Source organism: Tetrao urogallus, assembly GCF_951394365.1.
Source record: "Tetrao urogallus genome assembly, chromosome: 19".
Lineage (NCBI taxonomy): Eukaryota > Metazoa > Chordata > Aves > Galliformes > Phasianidae > Tetrao > Tetrao urogallus.
The window spans coordinates 5,508,074-5,528,297 of NC_136832.1; the positions used below are offsets into that span (position 1 = coordinate 5,508,074).

Here is a 20,224-nt window from a genome sequence, read left to right on the forward strand (position 1 = left end):
ACTTCTGCTCTTTCCTTTTGTACTTTATCCTGTTGAACCCCTTACGAGACCCTCCGCGTCTCTCATTTAATGCTGTTCTCGAGTTGTCCAAATAAAATGGTTTCTTTGCACACTGCTTCGGGCTCTGCTTCTGTAGGCACGGCGGTGCGTGGAGCCCTTTAAGGGGCGATGCTGTGTGCCGGAAGAGAGCAGCTGTGCAGCAGGAAGCGGCCGCGCGCTCGGTGCCCGGGGCTCGCTGTGCTCCAGGCTGTGCTCAGAGCCATGCTGCTGGGCCGCTGGCTGCTGCCCGGGGCCTCCCTGGCTCTGGGCGCAGGGCTGGGCGCAGCTCTGACCGCCCGCTGGCAGCGCGGTGCTGGGGGCACGGAGGTGGCGGAGGGGCTGCTGGGCCGCCTGCCCGTGGTGCCGGTGGTGGCGGCGGCGGCCGCAGGACCTCCGGTCCCCACAGAGCCGGCGCGGACCGAGCTGACCAAGTACGGCCTGCCCGGGTTGGCGCAGCTGCGGAGCCGCGAGTCCTACGTGCTGTGCTACGACCCGCGGAGCCGCAGCGCGCTCTGGGTCGTTGAGCAGCTCAACCGGGAGACGCTGAGCGGAAGCTCTGACCGCACCGCCTGCGACTTCCAGGAGGACGATTCGGTGCACGAATATCACCGAGCCACCAACGCCGACTACAAAGGCAGCGGCTTTGACCGCGGCCACCTGGCTGCTGCCGCCAACCACAAGTGGAGCCAGAAGGCCATGCGGGACACCTTCTACCTCAGCAACGTGGCTCCCCAGGTGTGCTCTGCAGCACGCATTGCTCACAACGCTTGTTGTGCCTACGGGTTCTGTGCCTACGTGTGCCAGAGTGGGGGTGAGCTCTGCTCACAGCGCCCTGAGCGCTCCGGGAATGTTACGGATGTGTTGGAATGGGAACTCTGGGCAATAAGGAAGTGCTGTGGTGACTTTGCTGTCTTTGTGTTTTTAGGTGCCTCACTTAAACCAAAACGCCTGGAATAACCTTGAGAAATACAGCAGAAGCTTGGCAAGGAACAACAAGAATGTCTACGTCTGCACGGGACCTCTTTACCTGCCCAGGTAAACATGAGGAGCCAGGTGGGATCACAGTGTGGATGTGTTGTGCTGGGAAGGTAAAACAACCTTCCAGCAACCCAGACCCCAGGTGAGACCTGGTGAGACCCCCAGGTGGGACCAGCAGCCTGCAGGGTTTCTGCAGAAGGGTGTTTTCTTAGCATTGGGATTATTTTCTATGTTTCTTATTCAGTCAATTATTCAGGGAGTGCAAAGGGTGGGTTTCCTGAGATGCAAACTAACCCAGTCACTTTGGTTTGCACTTTTTAGTCATGAGCAGTATTGGATTAGTAGAGTATTAAATTAACAGATTAAACTGCACACCTCCTCCCTGCAGAATAAAACTCCTAGATTTCATTTCATTTGTCCACTTAGAGCATGATGTTATCTGCAGTGATATTTATGTAGGAGCGTGAAGAGCGGTTTGACAAGCTGAGTTCTCTGAACAGCCTTTTCTTACCTCTTAATGTAAGAGAGATGGTGAGGAAGGGGTCTGGGAGGAATAGACCCCACATAAGCTCACCTTCCCCGTATCCCCCAGCCTCAGCTACAGCAGTATTTGTTACATCTGCCCTACAGAAGTAGGGCTGCTCTGTGTCACTCTGTGGTGGGGGTTTGCACAGGGATGGAGGGGATGAGCTGAGGGGGGGGGGGTGGAAGGTGGCACCAGTGTAGGAGGTAATGTTGGATGTTGCTCTTGGTGCAGGATGGAGGCTGATGGGAAGATGTATGTCAAGTACCAGGTGATTGGGAAGAACCACGTGGCCGTCCCCACCCATTTCTTCAAGGTGCTCATCCTTGAAAAGGAGAGTGGAGAAATTGAGTTGCGCTCCTATGTGATGCCCAACAGCCCTGTGGATGAGAAAATCCCACTTGAACGGTTCCTGGTTCCCATTGAGAGCATTGAGCGAGCTTCAGGGCTCCTGTTTGTCCCAAACATCTTGAAGAGAACAAGCAGTTTGAAAGCCATCACAGCTGGAAACAAGCGTTGAACTCTGACCAACCAAATCCAGGTAGCAGTGGCAGTCCACAGAATATTTCCCTGTGCATTTTCAAGTGTAACAAATAAGAGAGGGGTGTTTCTCTCAACCCCTTCCCCAGTTTCATGTAACGGTGAAACACAGTGAAGCGTGTCCCAAGGACAGGCTGTACAGAAGGCTTCAGAGTTCTTGTCAGGTCCTTGTGCTCTGCACTTTGCCCCTAGGCTGCAGTACTGTGGGTGTTACTGTAATTGATCCCTTTGTGTGTGGCTCATTATGACACAAAGGGACGTTAATTTTTGTACTTACAGGGGAGATTGGAGCAACACAGGTGCAGTGAGAGGAAAGAAAGGTTCTTGCATTTCTGCTTATAATTTTCACAAAATGGTTTTAGCAGTAAAGCTTTGAAAACACAAAGGATTGATGGTTTTCTTATCTGCTCTTACCAAAGTCTGAACGTCCTTCCCCCTTCCTGCTGAGATAAAGGCAGCAGCTCCAGCCCTTCCTGCCCTTGGGAAGGATGAAAACTTTGAGTTGAGGGGGAGCTGGAGTCAGACTGTGTGACAGGAACACGCGCTTGACACAAGGATTAAATTACTACTTTTGAACCTTGAGGGCCACACTGCTGCAGGGGCACTCAGAATGCAAGCTACCTGGATGCTGACTGCTCACCTTCAACACGATCTTGCAGGTCATTTCCAACCTTGTGATTCTGTGATTCTGTAACACACAACGCTCACGTGTGGACTTTCGAGGAAGTGGAGCTTTGGTACTGTTTTATTCTCTACCCAAGACATCTGAATTGCTGACAGTCAGTTTGCTGACCAGCTTTTGGCTGGATGTTGCAGCACAATGGTCCAGAGATGCTGGAGACTTGGTTGAACAGCGGTGCTGGTTTTACTTACTTTGTATCTTCAGCTTCCCAAAGGCTGGCCCTGCTGGGTTCCTGGAGTGATTCTCTGTGTTTGAATAGCAACAGGCTACTCCCAGAGGCAGTCCGAAGTGGAGGACAGGGTCAGTGGTTTTCTTTTTCTGAGCTGTCAGTGGGAGTCTTCACAGCCTCATCAATGTGAGGTCTCAGTGCCGACAGAGAGATCAGCAATGCTTCCTGGAACAGACCAGAGAGCAGTCAGAACTGCCGCCCTCAATTGCCTGCTGGGCAAGCCAGTGACTCTTGGCTGAGGCACTGCTGTGGGGAACAACACTGTGGTTGGCTGTGTGTCCCTTCCAGGGACAGAAATGTTCTGTGCACACAGGCACTGCACCTCCAGTGCCGTCAGCCCCCTGCCTTACCTCTGTTCGGATGGTTCGGCTGCCTTGGCTGGGACAGGTGTTCAGGTAGAAGTCAAACAAGACGCTTGGGTCAGTGACCTCCAGGTTTGGGTCTGCATCGACCCCAGCTTCCAAGCCCTGAAGACCTCCAAATACAACAAGAATGTGCCTATGGGAGAGCACAGGGACAGAGTGAGAGGGGAGAATGGCTCTTACCCCCACGCCAGTGCAGATGTTTCAAGATTTACATAGGGGAGCATCTTGTGTGCCTTGAACCTTAAAGCAGATTAAGAATTGGCTTTGTATAAACACTTCTTTTTCACTTGGATACAGACCTAAAGGAGGGGAGGGTGACCTGGTCCACAGAGTTACCCCGCTCTGAGGTCCCAATAGAGAGATCGTAGCCTTCCTTGAATGGGCATTCTGAAAAGACAGCACCTGGCAAACACACACAAAATGTGGTTATCATAGTGGTGCTCTCACTCATGCTGCCTTCTGAGCAGCTCAGACACTTAACAGGTGAGTGGTAGCAGCAGAAATGATTGCTTTCCAGTGCCACTGTGCACCTTCTAAATGAAGAATGAGCCCTTTCCCTGCTTAATTCCCTTGCTGCAGGAGTCTCCTGGCACTCAACTGCAGCACCTCAAAGCTCAGCAGGTACCAAGAGCCATTCCTTGATGAATGGCTTATGATTTTCCTTCTATCAGAAGACATTGGAAAAGGATTTTGCAGGGCTCTTGAGCTCTGATGTCACTGTAGACGTTGATGTGGACAAGTGGGAGGTAGCACAGAAATGGAGATGGAGGTAACCAGCTCTTGTCTGCGTTGCCACAACGCGGATGTTTAGAGCTGTGGTAATGTGGAGGTAGAGGGCAGAGTACTGGAGGATGAATGGGGAAACTCACGCTTGTAATTTTAGCCCTCAGATTTGAGCTACATGAGACAGAACAAGAATTTTAAGCAGCAGAAGTGTACCCAGTAGGCCTGAGATTGGTGTGGAAGCCCAGGTGGGATTAAGATCCTTCCGCACAGTAAAAAACAAAGAAACCCTCTGGGCACTTACTGAGGCAGGAGGCAAGGCGGACGCTGTAACCCCAGTACAAACCAGACACCGTGCGAGGGTGCTGTGAGGACACCACAGTGCCCTTCCGTACTTTAGTTTCTGAAAGGGAAGCAAAGAGATGAACAGCCCCAATAATCACCTGATAAGAGCTGAATTTCACCAGCCACATCCTGAGGTTTCTCCTGTGTTAAGGCACCGTTCTGTTGCACAGCCAAGAGCCACTCTTTTGGTGCCTTCTGGAAAGTGAGCATGCTTGGACTACTTATTGTTGATCAAAGAGCTGACATTTCTTCCCAATATACTAGGAACTATGGGGAGGGTGTTACTAAATTGTACATGTGGTAAAAAGAACACAGTGGAGTATCCTCAAACATTAATGATCTGAAGGCTGTTACACAGAAGGACCACCTGCAGGAATCGAATTCACAGATGCTAATGGAGCAGTAATCACCTGGATTCTGAGGTTCCTGCAGGCGCACGGTGACGCGCAGACCGGGCTTCAGCTGTTTGTCAATCTGTACCTCCTGCAGAGACAGACACCAGCAGTGTTAGGGCAGCCTGGAGGTACTGAGGAAGGTTGGGAGGAGAAAGGGTGGGGACTGTTCTGGCCTAGAGCTGGAATGAGGAGCTCTGCAATCAGGGTCTGTGCTGAGCGAGTTCACAGCGGTTGGGTCATCAGCCTGAGACTTATTTTGCTGCTCAGAGGTTCAAACCCAGCACAAAGCAGTAACATGCTGGAATGGACCTGCCAGAACTTGGGAAGCCATGAACAACCCGTAACAGCCATGAACAAGACAGCAACAGCATTAAATCCATCCCAGCCTGCTATGAAGCAGGATGCTCAAAAATCCAGCAATACTTGTAACCCACTGCGCCTGTTTCAAACATGACAGAGTGCCAGGGTAAGCTGTTTTGGGATCTGCAGGTTGCACACTGCCATACCTTCTTCATCCCACAGTTGACAAACGAGCCTCTGCCTGGCTTACTTGGCCGGTCTAACACCACACCTTCTCGGTACTCTGAATCCTCATCCACCCGCATGTGGTGAGGGCTGTCCAGTGGGTTGAGGAGCCCTGGAACAGCACACAGGAAAGCAACAACTAAGGACAGAAGATGGACTATGGGAACATAAATGTAAGAACAGCTGCTCTGCTACCTCCTCCCTCTCTTCAGTGGAGCACAGCATCTCACTTGTGCTATATGGTGGGGAAAAGACTTCAAGTTCTGTGCATTCCATGCTAAATGAGAGCCAGAGCTCACGGAGGGGGAATCAACAGCTTGAGACAGAGAGAATTCAATCATTACCTGCAAATTGCAGATCCCCATGTTTTGGAAAAAATGATTTCCTCAAGTACCTGTTATTAGAGAAGGTTCAAATATAAAAATTGTCAGTCCTAGCTTTGTACTAATTCCAAAGGAATCAAGAACAGAGAAAACCATGCCTAGCTCCCCTAAGTCCCTCCTGTTCTTTCAGTTAAACTGAACCATCCTTGAAGCAATTAGATCCTGTGTTCCTACAAATCATGCTACACACACAGAATTTAGCTCCTGCTCCCAAAGTCTCCAGCACAAGAGATGCATGCAAATCATCAGTTGCTATCATTTCAGTTCCACTGATAAGATGCACAATCTGACCACAGTGGACTTACTGAGGGCACTCCAAGTACTGAAGGATCCGAGCCAGCTGCACACAAGCCTTGCCTCTCTTCCCAATTCCTTCAAATTCCCCTTCCACGCTCCTGAAAGAGAGAGAACAGTCTGACCTCAGTACAAGACTGCACAGCCCCAAAGGGTCAGGTCTCCAGAAGACTAAGCCCTTCTCTTAATCTAAGAATAGCAGCTCCCTCACCCTCTACAGAACTAAATGGGCCACCTTAGAAAAGGGCTGCTCCAGAAGTAGAGATATTAACAAGTTCTGTTTGGAACTTTCCAAGTCAAAGATCTTATTTGGGTTTTTTTGTTGTTGTCATTTTTAACCTTTATGTATCTGTTTTGTTTGTTTGTTTGTTTTAATACAACCTGGCAGTTGGATTCTACAGCATTGCAGTGCTTTCCAATGAACACAGGCACAGGTTCAGATGAGAAGCGGAAGGAACAGGTGCCATTCCTTTAAAGCATCTCCATCATCCCTGCATCCCAGCTTCCAGCACAGGTAAATGACCATCTTTGCCCAGACGGCCCTGTGATCCCCTGTGATCCTGGTGTCAGGAGCACTTGCTTGGGGTACAGACATTTCTTTCCCGATCTCAGCTAATAAAAGACTGAAGGAACACAGACGAGAAGCTTCCTGCAGACCAAAACAGCTCATCCTTACTTGGCATCTTCTCCATGCTCGTCGAACACCACGATCTCATCCACGCAGAAGATGGCACACGCTCGAGCGATCTGCCCGGCCAGGTACGTCCGCAGCTCCAGCGACTGCGCGTTGTTCAGGATGGAGCCCGGCAGGGCCACGCTCAGCGTGTAGTGCCGCCCTGGGGGCAGAGGGCGGTCAGCAGGGTTCACACCGGCTGTGCGCGGCACCCACGGACCGTTTCCACCTCAGCCAGCCCAGCGGCTGCACCTTTGTCCTCCTGCTGTTGCTGCTGCTGTTCCTCCTCCTTCGCCTGTTTCTCTGCCACCTCCCGCACCCGCTGCTTTTCCAGCTTCTTCAGCAGGTTCAGCTCCTTCCATTTCTTCTTCTCTGCTTTCCCTGGCACGGACACGAAGCCCCTCCGCTTAACGGCCGGGCCGGGAGCGTTCAGGGCAGGCAGCACCGGACCCCGCCGAGCCCCCCCATAGCTCCGCTCCCCTCCTCGACCGCGAGGGGCCCTCGGCCTTACTCTCCTGCTTCCAGCGCCGCCAGTTCACCTTCCTGTCCTCAACCTGCGGGCACAGCGGCCGTTACCCCCGCGTTCCCCTCGTGGAGCCGTAACCATAGCAACCGCCCCGCGCCCCACCTGCACGCCTTTGGGCCGCTTCGCCGCGCCGCCGTCCGCCATCTTCTCCCACGCGTTCCTTGGCCACGCCCCTCCATGGCTGTGATTGGTCCGCGGGCGCCGATTCCCGCCTAAGATAGGCTGGAGCCGGTGACACGTGAACCAATGGCTGGACAGAGGACGGCGCATTGGCGGTGTTAAGTGCTCCGCGCGGCCTGGCGAGTGAAGCAGGGTGCGCTGCGCTGCGCTGCGCTGCGGGGTGGGTGACCGCAGGACCCTGCTGAGCTGCATCCCAACGCTGAAGCCCTGCAGCGCTGCTGCCGTGGGACGTGGTGCAGATGTTACCCAGGGAACGGGTGGCAGCTCTCTGGGAGATCTGTGTCAGCCCCGTAATTACAGACACATTTACTCATCAATTAATTCAACTTTAATAATTTAACAGTCACAAATATTTATCTCATGTTGCACAATGACTCCAGTGCAATTTTTGATCACATCCTACGCTTTTATCCAGCTTGAAATGAAGAATGATGCAAGAACCACCTGCTGCAATGCTGCTCCCGTTGTCCCACCAGTCCCGGCTCTCCTTCCCTGCTGCATGCACCCATCAAGAGGCTGCAGTTCTGCTTTGCAGCCCAGGGGATGCTGCCAGGCATCAACTATGTGCAATGTGTGGGTGCACAGGGAAGGTTGGCTGTAGCAAAGCTCCATTTAAAGACCTATTTCCTGAGGGCAGACGGTTACTGAACCTGTGTTCACCTTCCCAAAGTCGAAGGGAATATTGCTAATTTTTGGAAACATCAGCTCTCTGGGTTTACAGCTTTCAGGACTGTGTGAATCAGCTTGCTGAGGGAGCAGTGACCCCACACAGTTACCTGAAGAAAGTGAGTGCTGCTGGGGATGCTGCCCTGCAGTGCACCCAGCGTAGCCCTGCAGGTAGGTCCTGAAATGCTTTTTCAGAATTTGTTGGTGGAAGAGATACCAAGAGCCATCCTTACTCTTGTGTTTTGCTGGACACATCTCAGAACTGATGAGCAAAGTCTTTAAGCGTGAAGGAAAAACGCCAAATGGCGGCAGTGCATATGGAGGCTCACTGCTTGCAATTGTTTCACAGTGAAAGCTGTGTCCCCCAGACCTGGGCCTGGCAGGCCTCATAGCCACTTGTCTGACAGAAAATGAGGTTGAAAGCACAAAAATCAGGATGTAGCAAAGTTTGTAGCCAAGTAAAGGAAGAGGAAGAAGTGCAGCCACGGAGAGCCTGGTTCCCTCTGCAGTGTCTTCAGGGAGCAGTTTTCTCCAGTTTCCATTTTTGCAGTATGTCATCTGCTGCCTTCAGTGTGGCATCCTCCTAAATAAACACCAGGGGTTCAGTTTGTGGGCTCCAGCCAGGTCCCCCCTCACTACATTTGTTGTTTGTACAAAAAAACCCAAACAATTCTTGTCCTGTGTTTCACGTAATGTAAGCACAGCCAAACCTGAGGGGTGTGGGCTGGCCATGTCCAGCTGTGATGCCCTTGGCCATGCGTCTCACCTTGGCGAAGCAGAACCGGATGAAACTGTTGTAGTTGCCCTTGTGGGCCTCACAGTAGAACGCCGAGAGTGGGATGGCCGCCAGTCCCTGGGGAGGGGAAGATGTAGAGTTATGTAACTGCCATGGGCAGGGGGCAAAGCTGTGACCAGCTGTGACCACGAGTCTCATAGACAGGCTCATAGATGCCCTTGGTGCTCTGCTCAGGCTGACAAAGTTGAAACCTGACAGACCCCAAATGTCCCCCAGCCTTGGGCTGCAGGACACACACATGGGATGGGAGAGCCCCAGCCCTGCCAGGCACCATGGCTGTGACCCTAAAACCGAGCCTGGATGAGGACATTGCCTACTGATGCTATTGCTGCTGCTACAGGCTCCTTGTGAGGGCACAAACCCACCCACAGTCACCACAGTGAAAAAGGAGCAGACAAATTTACCTTGTTCTTGACCATCCACTTTGCAAATCTGGAGTCGTAGGGCTCATCGGAGCTGGGGACATCAGGGACTTCGGATTCTGCAGGAGGAGCAGCACAGAGGCTGTGGGTGGCTGCCCCACCCCAAACCCACAGCTTCTGGGAGCTCAAATGTGTGGTCCCTTCCCTCTTTGGATGGTGTTTGTGCAGGTTCCTGTCCCTAGTAGTGGTACCAGGCTGAGCTGACCCCTTGCTCTGCCCTCCCCAAGCAACACCAGAACTCACTGAATTCGGAGATATCTGCCACCAAGAAGTAGGTGCCCTCAGGGATGATGGGTTTCATCCCCACTGCAACCAAGCTCTGGACCAGCTGGTCTCTCTTTTGCTGCAGTTCCCTGGGCAGTTGGACAAAGTAGCTGTCTGGTTTCCCATAGTGTTCAAGCTCCCTCTGGAAACCTTGAGCCACAGCATCCTGTGAAGGGAGAGGAAGCAGTGGGAAGATGGCCAAGGCTGGTTCGGGGGCTGTGGGGCTGGCTGCAAGGAGCTGCCTTACCTGTGCAGCTGTAGCACAGTGGTACACTGAGTTCTGGTGCACGGTACGCAGGTGCTGCAGCAGCCGGTTGGATCCCACAGTCCAACCCACCTATGGCCGGGAGAGGAGGAGGAAGGTGGTAAGATTAGGTGCCTCCTCAAGCTTTGGTAACACTTTCCAGACAGGGCTGTTGTAAAGTATTGGTATTTTGAGGAACTGAGGCTCAAAGTTAAGTGTGCAATTGTCCTCAGTGCTGTGCCCAGTGTGACCTAGAGCAAAGGGACAGAGATGGGGAGGCAATGAGGTGTTGCATGGGGAACTTACCTTCCAGCCAGTGACACTGAAGGTTTTTCCAGCACTGCCAATGATCACTGTGCGGTCCCACATCCCTGGCAAACTGGCTGGCAATAAAGCAAGAGAAATGCTGATGGCTCTGCCATGCTGATGTCTGAGCTGTGCTAGTGACACGGTGGGAGCTCTTTTCCCACCAGAACCAAGATGGTCTCTTTGGGCCATGATGGCATCTTTCCCCTGGGTGGGCACCAAGGCACGCTCTGAGACAGATTTCTCAACAGCATGTCTACATAATCAACTGGTTTTATACCCATATACCAGTCCTGAGGGTTCCCAGAGGTGCCAATATTACTTCCCTGCAACTGGGTAATTGCATGTTACAGAGACAGAAAGAAGAGACCTCTGAAATCATGCTGAAATGGATGTCCTGAAACTAGAGGCACCCAGAAAACTGGCTTTACACTGCAGGGGATAAAATCCAGTTTCACGGAAGCCAAAAGGCTCTTTTCTCCAGATCTCATGTTGTGAAGCCACAACTCAGTGGTTCTAGAAGTCAAGGCTCCAGAACAAAGCCCTGGTGTGGTGGCTGAAACTGAAGTACAGCTCTAATGGGAGGTGGGCCTGCTAGAGCTGTACTTGCAAGCAGCCTTTACAATTGCCAGGGGCCCCAGTTATATTCCCAGTTCCTTTCCTGGATGGAGCTGCCCAAAGATGTTGTACCCACAGGAGAAGCCCAGGATCAGCCCCGCTGTTCTCCATACCGATGCGGATGTGCTCCTTCCCGTCGTACACCAGCCACTCGTATACTTCATCGCTGATGCAAAGGGCGTCATGCTTCACACACAGGTCTGCAATGAGCTCCAGCTCCCCTCGGCTGAACACCTGCAGCAGGCAGGGAGCGGAGCTGAGATGCAGCACGAGCAGCTCTGAGCACACAGTAGCCAACAGAACCCTCTTCCTTGTGTATCAGGAAGGTGGAGTTGCTGCTGCACCTCAGATGGGACTGGCTGAGCTGGAGCAGCCCAATGCTCTCTCAGGGCTGTCCCATAAGCCAGAGGCATTACCTTGCCCAGCGGGTTGTTGGGTGAGTTCAGGACGATGGCTTTTGTCTGCTCACTGAATTTAGAAGCCAGTTCGGCCGGGTCCAGCTGCCAATCTGCACTTGACATCAGTTTTCCTTCTTTTGGAGCTTTCTAGAGAGAATAGAGGAGAATCTCAGCTTGCTTTGCTGCTTCTGCTCTCCACTCGCTGCTCACCATGATACAGCTCCTATTCCCTCCTCAGTGGCACTGCTCTGACCCACTCACCGGTCTCAGCGAGATGTACACAGGTGTCCCACCAGCCATTTTCACCATTGGCTCATAGCAGTCGAAAAAGGGCTCAATGATTATCACCTGGAAGAGATGGGGAATGTCAGCACCCTCCTGGCCCTGCTCAGATCTTAATCCCTCAATTATTGTAATATGGAGAACATGCATTACCAATGGGCAGTGAATTGGGAAGAACATCACTTGGGGCAAAAGAATTATTTTGCCTTACACAGAAATGAGTCTGTGCCCTGCTGCGATTTTCCCTTTAGAAGCTCAGATAGAGAAGTGCAGATAAAGCCTTTCTGGCTCTGCAAATGGGCTAAAAAAAACAGGCTGCAGCTGCCAGCAGATCTAGAAAGAGTTCTCCCAGGGAAAGGCTGCTCATATGACAAGCCCAGTTCCCGGGGTTACCTCATCGCCTTCATCAATGAAAGCCTGGAAGCAGCAGAAAAGGGCCTGGTATGCCCCCACAGTCACCATCACATTGGTCATAGGATCCAGGTCTCGACCAAGCAGCTTCCCAAAAAGCTGGGCTAGGATCTTCACCAGTGGTGGATGGCCCTGTGGGGTGAGAGGAACAGGTGGGAAGTGACTGGTAGAAGCCTTCTGAAAGAGGAATGAGCCCTCTGATGGGGCTGGGTACTCAAGTGCCCTGGGTTTGGTTCCACTACCACGATGGTTGCACCTCACATACTCAGATGCTTTGTGCCATGGGAGGCAATTTAGCAATAAACCCTGTGTCTCCTGGTCCTCCACATCAGCCAATGTGTCCCTGAAGCAGAGTGGGGACATGTTTCCTTCCTGAAACAATTCTCTCCTTTTTCCCTTGCAAGGTACCCCAGCTATTGCCAGCTCTGCCAATTGCAGGTGACAGAAATCCTGCTTAAATAAGAGCAGCTTCTCCTTGCCCAGCCAGCACTGTCAGAGGAGCATTTCAGAAACCAGTAACTACCACCCTGACCTCTGCAATGGCAAAGCAGGATTCTGGAAAGAAGACAGAGGCAAAGCTGGAAGGTATTACAAGAAGGGGATGTTTGTTAATGCAAATCTGGGTCACTTCCACCTGCCCGTCACAGCAGCTGGGGGTACCCAGCCCACGTGCCCAGCCAAGATACGTGTTGCCCATGGCCCATCTGATGGGCAGGGCTCGCGGTACCGCCGAGCTGGAGGCTGTCCACGCACGAAGGCACGGGTGTACTGGTGCAGCATGTGCTTCTCCCCGCTGACGGCTCTGCTGAATGCCTCCTTCAAAAATTCTGGTGGGGGGAAGTCAGGGAAGCCCTGGCCCAGGTTCACCGTGGAGTAGGTGGTAGCCAGTTTTACAAATTCCACCCTAGAGTGATGGGAAGAAGAGAACAGTAAGCATTTACAGAGGGTCTGGGCAGCCTGGGGCAGCTTGGTGGCACTGGCTCTGCTTGTTGGCATCTCACTGGCAGGAAAGCGAGGTGGGTGCCTCCATGGCAAGGCTGTTTTCTGGCCCATCCTCACTGCTGCCCCAAGCACAGGGCATTTCAGACCTGTATTAATTATAGCAGAGCCAGGTACTATCTCACTGGGAATGGTTTTAATCCTTTTGAAGGAGACAACACCAATTCTGAACAGACCAGAGGTATTCAAGCTGCAAAAATTTGCATTCAGACATCATGAAAGGTCTGCAAAGGTAAGGCTGGCTGGGCTCAGTGCCCACCTCACACACGGCATCTCATCAGTGCTTTGTAGCTTGAAGCTGGGTGCAGCACAGCTTTGAGCAAAGCCCATTACATTAGGCTGCCTAAAGCCACAAGGACCACCAGGGTAAAGCAGGAACTGCCCAGTAGCAGCTTAACTCACCAGATATTCTTATCTACTCCCTCCAGCCTCCGGGCTTGCACTGGCCTTGACATTTTTGCCTGCAAAGAGTGAGAAAGAGAGCTTGGAGCTTTCACCAGTGGCAGTGGGGCCACGAGAGAAAGGGATGTGCCCTCCTGGAAGGGTTGCCTCCGTATTTGTGCCCTCCCTTCTCTGCTCACCCAGCAGGTACCCTCACTGGGATACTAGCGATGTTTCATACCTTGTTTCCAGCTGGAATAAAGCATGGAGTCAAAGGAGCTCAGCCAGGGTCTAACAGCCAGGCCAATAACCCTGAACCTCAGAGTTTTGCTTTGAATAATGTCTGTTTTCCCCCATCATAAGAATCTCTTTGCCAGGCCCTCAGGCCTTTTGGTGTCTAATATCCATGTGCCTCATGGCTATGGGGCTAGAAGGGGAAAGCGTGCAGAGCAAAAGCCTCTTTCCAGCTGGATAAGCATGGCAGGAGAAGTCTGCTGTCCTTGATGGGGGATTTATCACAAGGATGATGAAAAGCAGCAGAGGCAGAATTTAATAACTCAGCAGCACAGGAGAAAAGGCAACCAGACAGGGAGGGGACTGGAAACTGGAGACAAATTATGCTTAATGCACCAAGAAAAGCCAGCATGGGGACATGAGCAGTGCATCTGCAAAGCATTGAGCCAAGAAAATTATCTTTCCCACAGCAAGTAAAATGCATTTAAACACAGACAAGGAAGGCACATGAGAACAGCCAAGATGTGAGATGTGGAGCTAGGATGTGCAGGAAGAGGATCTGTCAGGATGATGGGGGGATATAGGGTCTCCCCTGCAGTAACTCCTCACTTACCTGCTTGCTGCTGCCCTTCCTGCAAAGTTGCCCCAGCCTTTGAGAAGTGCCCCAAGAACGTTTCTTTGAGGACTTTACAATCCTTGAGGATTCGTTACATAACCCAGCCTTCGTTGGGGATTTGGGCAAATTAATGCAAGGAGCTCTGAGTTTCAGAGGGCAGTGAGTGGACTCTGTGCTCCCCTGTGGGCCAGGCAGGTGGCCAAGGGCGATCAGGAATCGTGCCTCTTTGGGTATAGGGGAGTCCCCCATGCCTCTCCCCTGTTCTCTTTCTTTGCTACACAAGCTTATGAGCATTGCAGCCAGCAAGACCTGTGCCTCAGCTGTTTTTGGTGGGAGTAAGAGGATTTGTGGCTTGGAAAGTAAAAGATAGTTGAGGGTTAAAAATTAACAGCTCCAGTGCTGTATTTTTTATGGTGGGGCTGCTGCTGGCCACAGGTCAGACACTGGCAAGAGTGATGGGGTCAGCAGGAATAAGGTGCTATAAGTCTAGAAATTGCCAGTTGGAGGAAAGGCTCACATCCTTTCAGAAATGGAAATGGCAAAGTTTCTTCCCTTGATGCCTCCTTGTCCCATCCCCAGCCTGCGTGATGCTGCCCTGCATGGCTGCCCATTGTGCTGGAGAGCAACACAGGCTCAGAGCCATGCAGCCCTCACATCCATCTCAGCCTGTTCTGCTCCTCAAACTGACAGTGATCCTCAGTTGCAATTTGCCCAGCAGCTAGGCAGGACAGTGGTTTGCAGAATGAACAGCTGAAGCCATGCTCTGCCCTCCAACATTATCTCCCCACTGCATGTTGTTCTCTTGCTCTGCAAGTTTCTTTCTCCAGGAGGATGCTGATATTTCATTTCCAAAATATTTTGCAACCCAAGAGGCTTTAAGTAGAAAATGCCTTCAGGTGAGGCAATCCCACAAACAATGAGCTTTTTTCCTTATAAAGTGTATTCTCATGCTTGTGAGGCGTTCCCTGCAAACACGCTACTTGCAAATAACTGGCTACAGAGGAGATCACAGCAGTGTGACTTCTCCTGACATGCTCTATCTATTGCCACTGCCATGGCTTACTCCCTGGCTTCACAAGATGCAGCCCGAGCCAAGGACTGGGCTGCAGGCCAGAAGCAGCCATGCTGGGCATTCAGTACCTCGCTGCAGTACGAGCTATTTCCAGCGCTGCAATTCCTCTCCAGTAAGAAGTGACGCAGAAACGGTCCTGCTCTCCTGAGCATGCCACAGCTCCTGCAGTCTCACAGCACAGACCTGCATTGGCCCCAAACACAAAGCAAAGGGATGAGAAAATCACTCCCTGACTGCAGGCACAAAGCAAAGGCTCTGTGTACCTGGGGACACAGCGCAAATCCAGACCCAAGGCTGAGTTTTTGCACTCCGGGTAGTAAATGCAGCCCAGAGGCTGTGTGTGTTGTCACTGCAATGTCAATTAGGGCTGAGACTGCCCTTTGTGCCTGCAACACACAGGAGGGCAGGGTCACAAGAAAAAGTGCAGCTTCTGCTCCTCTCCCCCATTTTCATGCTCTCCTCTGCACTGGGGTACAGACACCAGCAAGAAGGCATCCCTCAGGAACAGGGTTTCCAACACTACATTCCCATCTGCTTGCTTTGATCCCTGCTGCCACCAGCCTCTGCGTTCCTCCCCCAGCACCTTTACCTTTCTTGCTGGGGCTGTGGCTTGGCCATGCTGCTCAGACACTCTGCCCACTGGGGCTTTCAAGGGAAACAAGGGCCTTAGATATGCTTATGGATTTGGGTGTCTAGGTTTTCTTTAATTAATTTCTCAAATTAATTTCTGTGCTTAAAACAGACCGTTCTTTCACTTCGAGCCCCCTCAGCATTGCTGAAGCACATGGTATTAAATCTAAAGATAACACCTCCTTGTTAGATGCTTTAGATAAAAGGGGTGAGTCTGGAGGATGCATGCATTTTTATTTTCACCAGCTACAGGTTAATTTATCCTGCTACAAAAAAATAATAATAAAAAAATACACACCAGATTTGAAGCTGGCCAGCCCACAGATAAGGAACTGCAAGATGCACTGCCCATCGTGCAGGACGTGAGACCACTCTGCATTGTACGTTACTTTTAACACAAATACAAAGCAGCTGCCAGCCAGTTTAACATCTCTTTGCCCAGCTGGGAAAAAACAGCGTGACTTAGGGAAAACAAGGGGCATAGCACATTGTTGGGGCTGTGCAATACCTGCCTTGTTCCTGTGCAGAGGACAGGAGCTGGGACAGGCAGTGTGAAAGGAACTAATCCTACAGTTCACAAAATGGAGGCATTAAAAAGGGCTTTACTGGGTTGCACCGACCTGCAGAGCGTGCCTGGGTGCTGTGCTCGAGGCTCCTGCGAGGAGCTGGAGGCAGCGCTGGGAGCTCTGGGGTTGGGGAAAGGGACTCTGCTTCCCCTCCCCAGCCCTGAGCACTGTTTTGAAAGTGGGGTCAGTCACTGGAGAGCCAAAAAGCCTGGGGAAAGCTCAGGGATCCTCTCTCCTCGTTGGGTTTTCAGGCGGTGCTGTAGCTGTGTTCCCTGCAAAGAGCCAGCCAAGCAGGACGGGGCACAGCTAAAAGGTCACTGCAGGGACCCGTCACTCCTGCGGTTTCCTCCACCCCAGTGCTGCCCAGACGCTGCCAGGCTGCACCTGGAGGGCTCTGGGGGCACAGGACCCCAGCAGCCACCACGGCACGGGGCACAATGGGAGCACAGGGTGGATGCAGAAGCAGCGGCCAGAGAGGGCACACGCGTTGGCCCCTCAGCAGGGGCAGCAGAGGGGGCAAAACCGACTTACGTCAAGCTGGGCCACGCTGCATTACACTGCAGAAGTCCGGCCCCGGTGCCCGGGCTGAACTTGCATGCATGCCGGCTTCTCCGTGGACCCGAAATGCTTCATCTGCTGCTGGGACTTCCTGGGAGGAGTCTGCGAGGCTGCGGGCAGCAGTTGGGCTGCGATACGCCAATGGGGAGACTGTGCAGGGAAAAGGAGGTCTGGGGTTCATCAAAGGATAATCACCCAGGCTAAAGCTAGGCCCTGCAGCTGTGTGTGGCTGTGTGTGGTCTCTGAGACAGACCCCAGCCTCGGATGAGGCGTCAGCAGGGATACAGGAGCTGCATTCTCTATCAGTTCTGTGAGAGGTGGCCATTGCTCAAGTGTGGTATAAGGAGCAAATCATCCTCTCTCGGCTTCCCTTTCCCTTTTGCGACCGAGCTTTGCGTGCACTGATGAGTCAGGTCGTGTCACTCTTCCAAGTGATTACTGTCTCTCTCTCACAGTAGGAAAAAGTGAGGCATGGGGAAGGAAGCACTGACGTTCGCTGTGCAGAGGTCCTGGTTCCTGACCCGACACTCTGCTGCTGGGCCCACTGTGACTAAGAGGGTGGGAATTTCTGTGCAGGCAGATACAAACTCTGTTTGCTAAACTTCCAAACACTGAAACAAACAAGTGGCAGGTCAGCTTGTGTTTGTTGCCATGAGGGTTTACACAGCACATCCTGAGGCGGTTGGGGGCTCCATCCCTCCTGCTGAGATCGTCAGTACTTGTTGGACCCCAGGTTAGACCCTGGAGAAGGGCCATACCAGCAGAAAGCCCTGCTGACAGAAAGCAGGCTCATCTCTGTCAGGTTGGTGGGCTGGCTGGGCCCTGGGATAGCACCAGGGCACAGGGGAACAGGGATATGGGGCCACAGGAGGGAGCGTCAGCTTCCACCTTCTCTGACAGGATTTAGCCTTTATGTTGGCTCGACAGTAATGTGTAACTCCACCTTAATGTCTGGTTAAAGCACCACAGAAAGCAAGTGTTAATTTAAGTGCACTTAATGCACCCACTTAATGTCATGCTTGCCAAAACTCCACTGTTGCCCTGAGCTTGTGAGCATCTCCAACACTGGCAGGAGAAATCCCACTGCTGTGGGGCTGAGACCCATCACGTTCCTAGAAAGCCACAGTTGTGCTTATTTTACCGTAGCAGCAGCCACTGGTATCCACCAGTCCAAATTGGCTGCACTTAAGTGCCCCATGCTGCTTCTTGTGCACTAATGACATTATAATGAATGCCTTTGAAGCATCCTTTATGAATTTTTAAAAGAACAGTGCTGGACAAATGAGTCAGCTGAATGAAAATAACCACAGGAGGATCGCCCTGTTTTTCTCAGGTCCCACAGAACTGCTCCTGGATAAATCCTCACAGCACCACTGTGTCACTCTTCCTGCGGTGAGGAAAGAAATGCCACGTTTTTAGTGGTCTTCATTTGGTGGACAGTAGTTAGAGATCAAGAATTGGGTTTTCAGCACATTTTGCTTTGCGTAAGTTGGTTCTAAAAGGAAAAGTGGTAAATTATGCTATTTAAATTGTATTTGTTCTCTTACTGCTAAATAGCTTTGATATTGATACCACTCATATCCACAAAAAAAAAAAAAAACAAAAAAAAACAAAAAAACCAACAACACCTTAATGAAAAGGTAAATCTCTTTATTTAGGGAAAAAAAGGAATTCTGGAACCCATCGTACTGTCACAGCAGGCGAGGGCACTGTCCTCCTACTCCGCCCAGCCCCTCAGCTCTGGGTGGCTGCCCCTTTAAGACTTCACCATTTTGCGCTCTGCCCTGCACCAAGATGGCGTCCGCACCTTCACTTTCCCTCCCTCCCCCTCTCTCTCCTCGGTATATCCGGACACATAAATTCTGCCCCACTCTGCGCGGCCTCGCCCTACGTAAAGATGGCGGCGCGCCCTTCCCCCTTGTGGCCGCCTCCAAGATGGCGGCGCCCTTTTTCGCTCCTCGCTAGAGGCGGCGGCGGGCGCTCCCCTGGTGGCCGCCTATGCCGGGCGGGTGAGGTCAGTTCCGGGGTGGGGCCGCCTCGGTGCGGACAAAAGGAGCCCGAGCCGGCGCGAGGGAGGGTGGGGGCTGAAGAGGGTCGGTGCGGACAGGTGGGTGCGGGCGGGCGGGGATGGGCTGCGGCCTGTCTGCCTCCCGCCGCGCTGCTCTCAGAGCGGAGGGCGCCCGGGTGGGACCGCTCCTGTGGGAAGGGGGCGGCTGTGAGAGGGCAGCGGGCGGGAAGGGCTTCTGAGGGGCTGCAGCCCTGACGGGCGGGCGGGGAGGACTCGCTGATTGACCGAGCAGTAATTCGTTTCCTCCGGGTGCCCGCCGTCACTGCGCTGCCGAGGGAGGCGGCCCTGGCTGTGTAGGGCGCGGCCGGGCCGCCCCTGCTCTGCCGGCAGCCCCTTGGCGAGGAGGTGCGATCTGTGCTTGTTCCTGAGGGCAGCTTAAAGCCGGCAGGTTTCCTGAATTAACTTTCTTTCCGTCTCGTTCTGTCTCGATGTCTGTTTTTTCCCCAAAGCCTGGGGTGCGGCAGGTTGGTGGTGGGCAGATAGGGCTGATGCGCTGTCAGTGTGCGGTGTGTCGTGCCGTGGTTTGGGGCGGTGCTGAGCCCTGAGAGGAGGGCAGGGTGGGGGAGAAGGTCAGCGAGTCCTCTCCTTTAGCTTGTTCCTTTGCAGCAGTTTGGCACGGCTCGAGTGGAAAGGCTTTGGTTGTGAGCAGGTTGCTTCTGAGTCTGCCAACCCTGATGCTGGCGTTGGCTGATCCCAACGTGTTCTTGGGTTGAACATCTTAACCAGTATGTTTTGTTCTAGTGGTGTCTCTTCCTTTTCCAGTGCTTTTTTCCCCGTGCTTCTTGTTGACAAAATGCTTTCTGAAGTTCTGCAGTCCCCCCTGACTTTGAGGCTTGAGGGATCCCTCAGAGCCAGGGCTTGCTCCCTTGTCTGCTTCCCTGTGCTGATGTGCAGGAAGCAAGGAGGAAAAGCTGTTGTAGTTCTTGTTGATGGTGCTAAATTGCCACTGCTTTAAAAAGATTCATGTTGGTAGATGTGTTGTGAAGAGTGGGGATATTTGCTTGAGTGTAAAATGATGAGGGATGTGTGTTTTCAGAGTCCTGATGCATTTTAGATCTTTCCTCCAGGAGGTTAATCTATCTTTATTAGTTTGGTTGCAATAGAGAAACTCGGAGTCTCCTTTAAATGGGTTTGCAACACCTGCTTTGTGATAGCTTCTGGAACAAATGTTGGAGATTTGCTTCTTCTTTGAAAATTTACTTGGAGCTTCTAACATCTTTCTGGCTATCAGCGTCTCTTCTTAGTTCCCAATGACCATCTAGTTTGTTCCTTAGAAATCTCTGACATCCTTTC

The 20,224-nt window shown here is 52.3% G+C and overlaps 2 protein-coding genes across 2 annotated transcripts; one reads left to right on the top strand and one right to left on the bottom strand.

Moving 5' to 3' along the window:
- Positions 1-261: 261 nt before the first annotated feature.
- ENDOG (endonuclease G) lies at positions 262-2,060 on the top strand (the record flags this gene model as incomplete). The annotated part of the gene is made up of 3 exons (XM_079544587.1): positions 262-774; positions 965-1,074; positions 1,775-2,060. The coding sequence occupies 3 exons, from the start codon at positions 262-264 to the stop codon at positions 2,058-2,060; spliced, it is 909 nt and encodes a 302-aa protein (XP_079400713.1).
- Positions 2,061-3,063: 1,003 nt separating this feature from the next.
- LOC306953725 (kynurenine--oxoglutarate transaminase 3-like) lies at positions 3,064-15,261 on the bottom strand (the record flags this gene model as incomplete). The annotated part of the gene is made up of 25 exons (XM_079544696.1): positions 3,064-3,156; positions 3,342-3,489; positions 3,656-3,758; positions 4,384-4,482; positions 4,835-4,907; positions 5,326-5,456; positions 5,689-5,738; positions 6,033-6,122; positions 6,698-6,857; positions 6,947-7,075; positions 7,206-7,248; positions 7,323-7,442; positions 8,590-8,649; positions 8,833-8,919; positions 9,267-9,343; positions 9,528-9,714; positions 9,796-9,885; positions 10,099-10,175; positions 10,830-10,950; positions 11,133-11,261; positions 11,376-11,462; positions 11,790-11,939; positions 12,561-12,711; positions 13,209-13,267; positions 15,178-15,261. The coding sequence occupies 25 exons, from the start codon at positions 15,259-15,261 to the stop codon at positions 3,064-3,066; spliced, it is 2,598 nt and encodes an 865-aa protein (XP_079400822.1).
- Between the last annotated feature and the right edge of the window lie 4,963 nt (positions 15,262-20,224).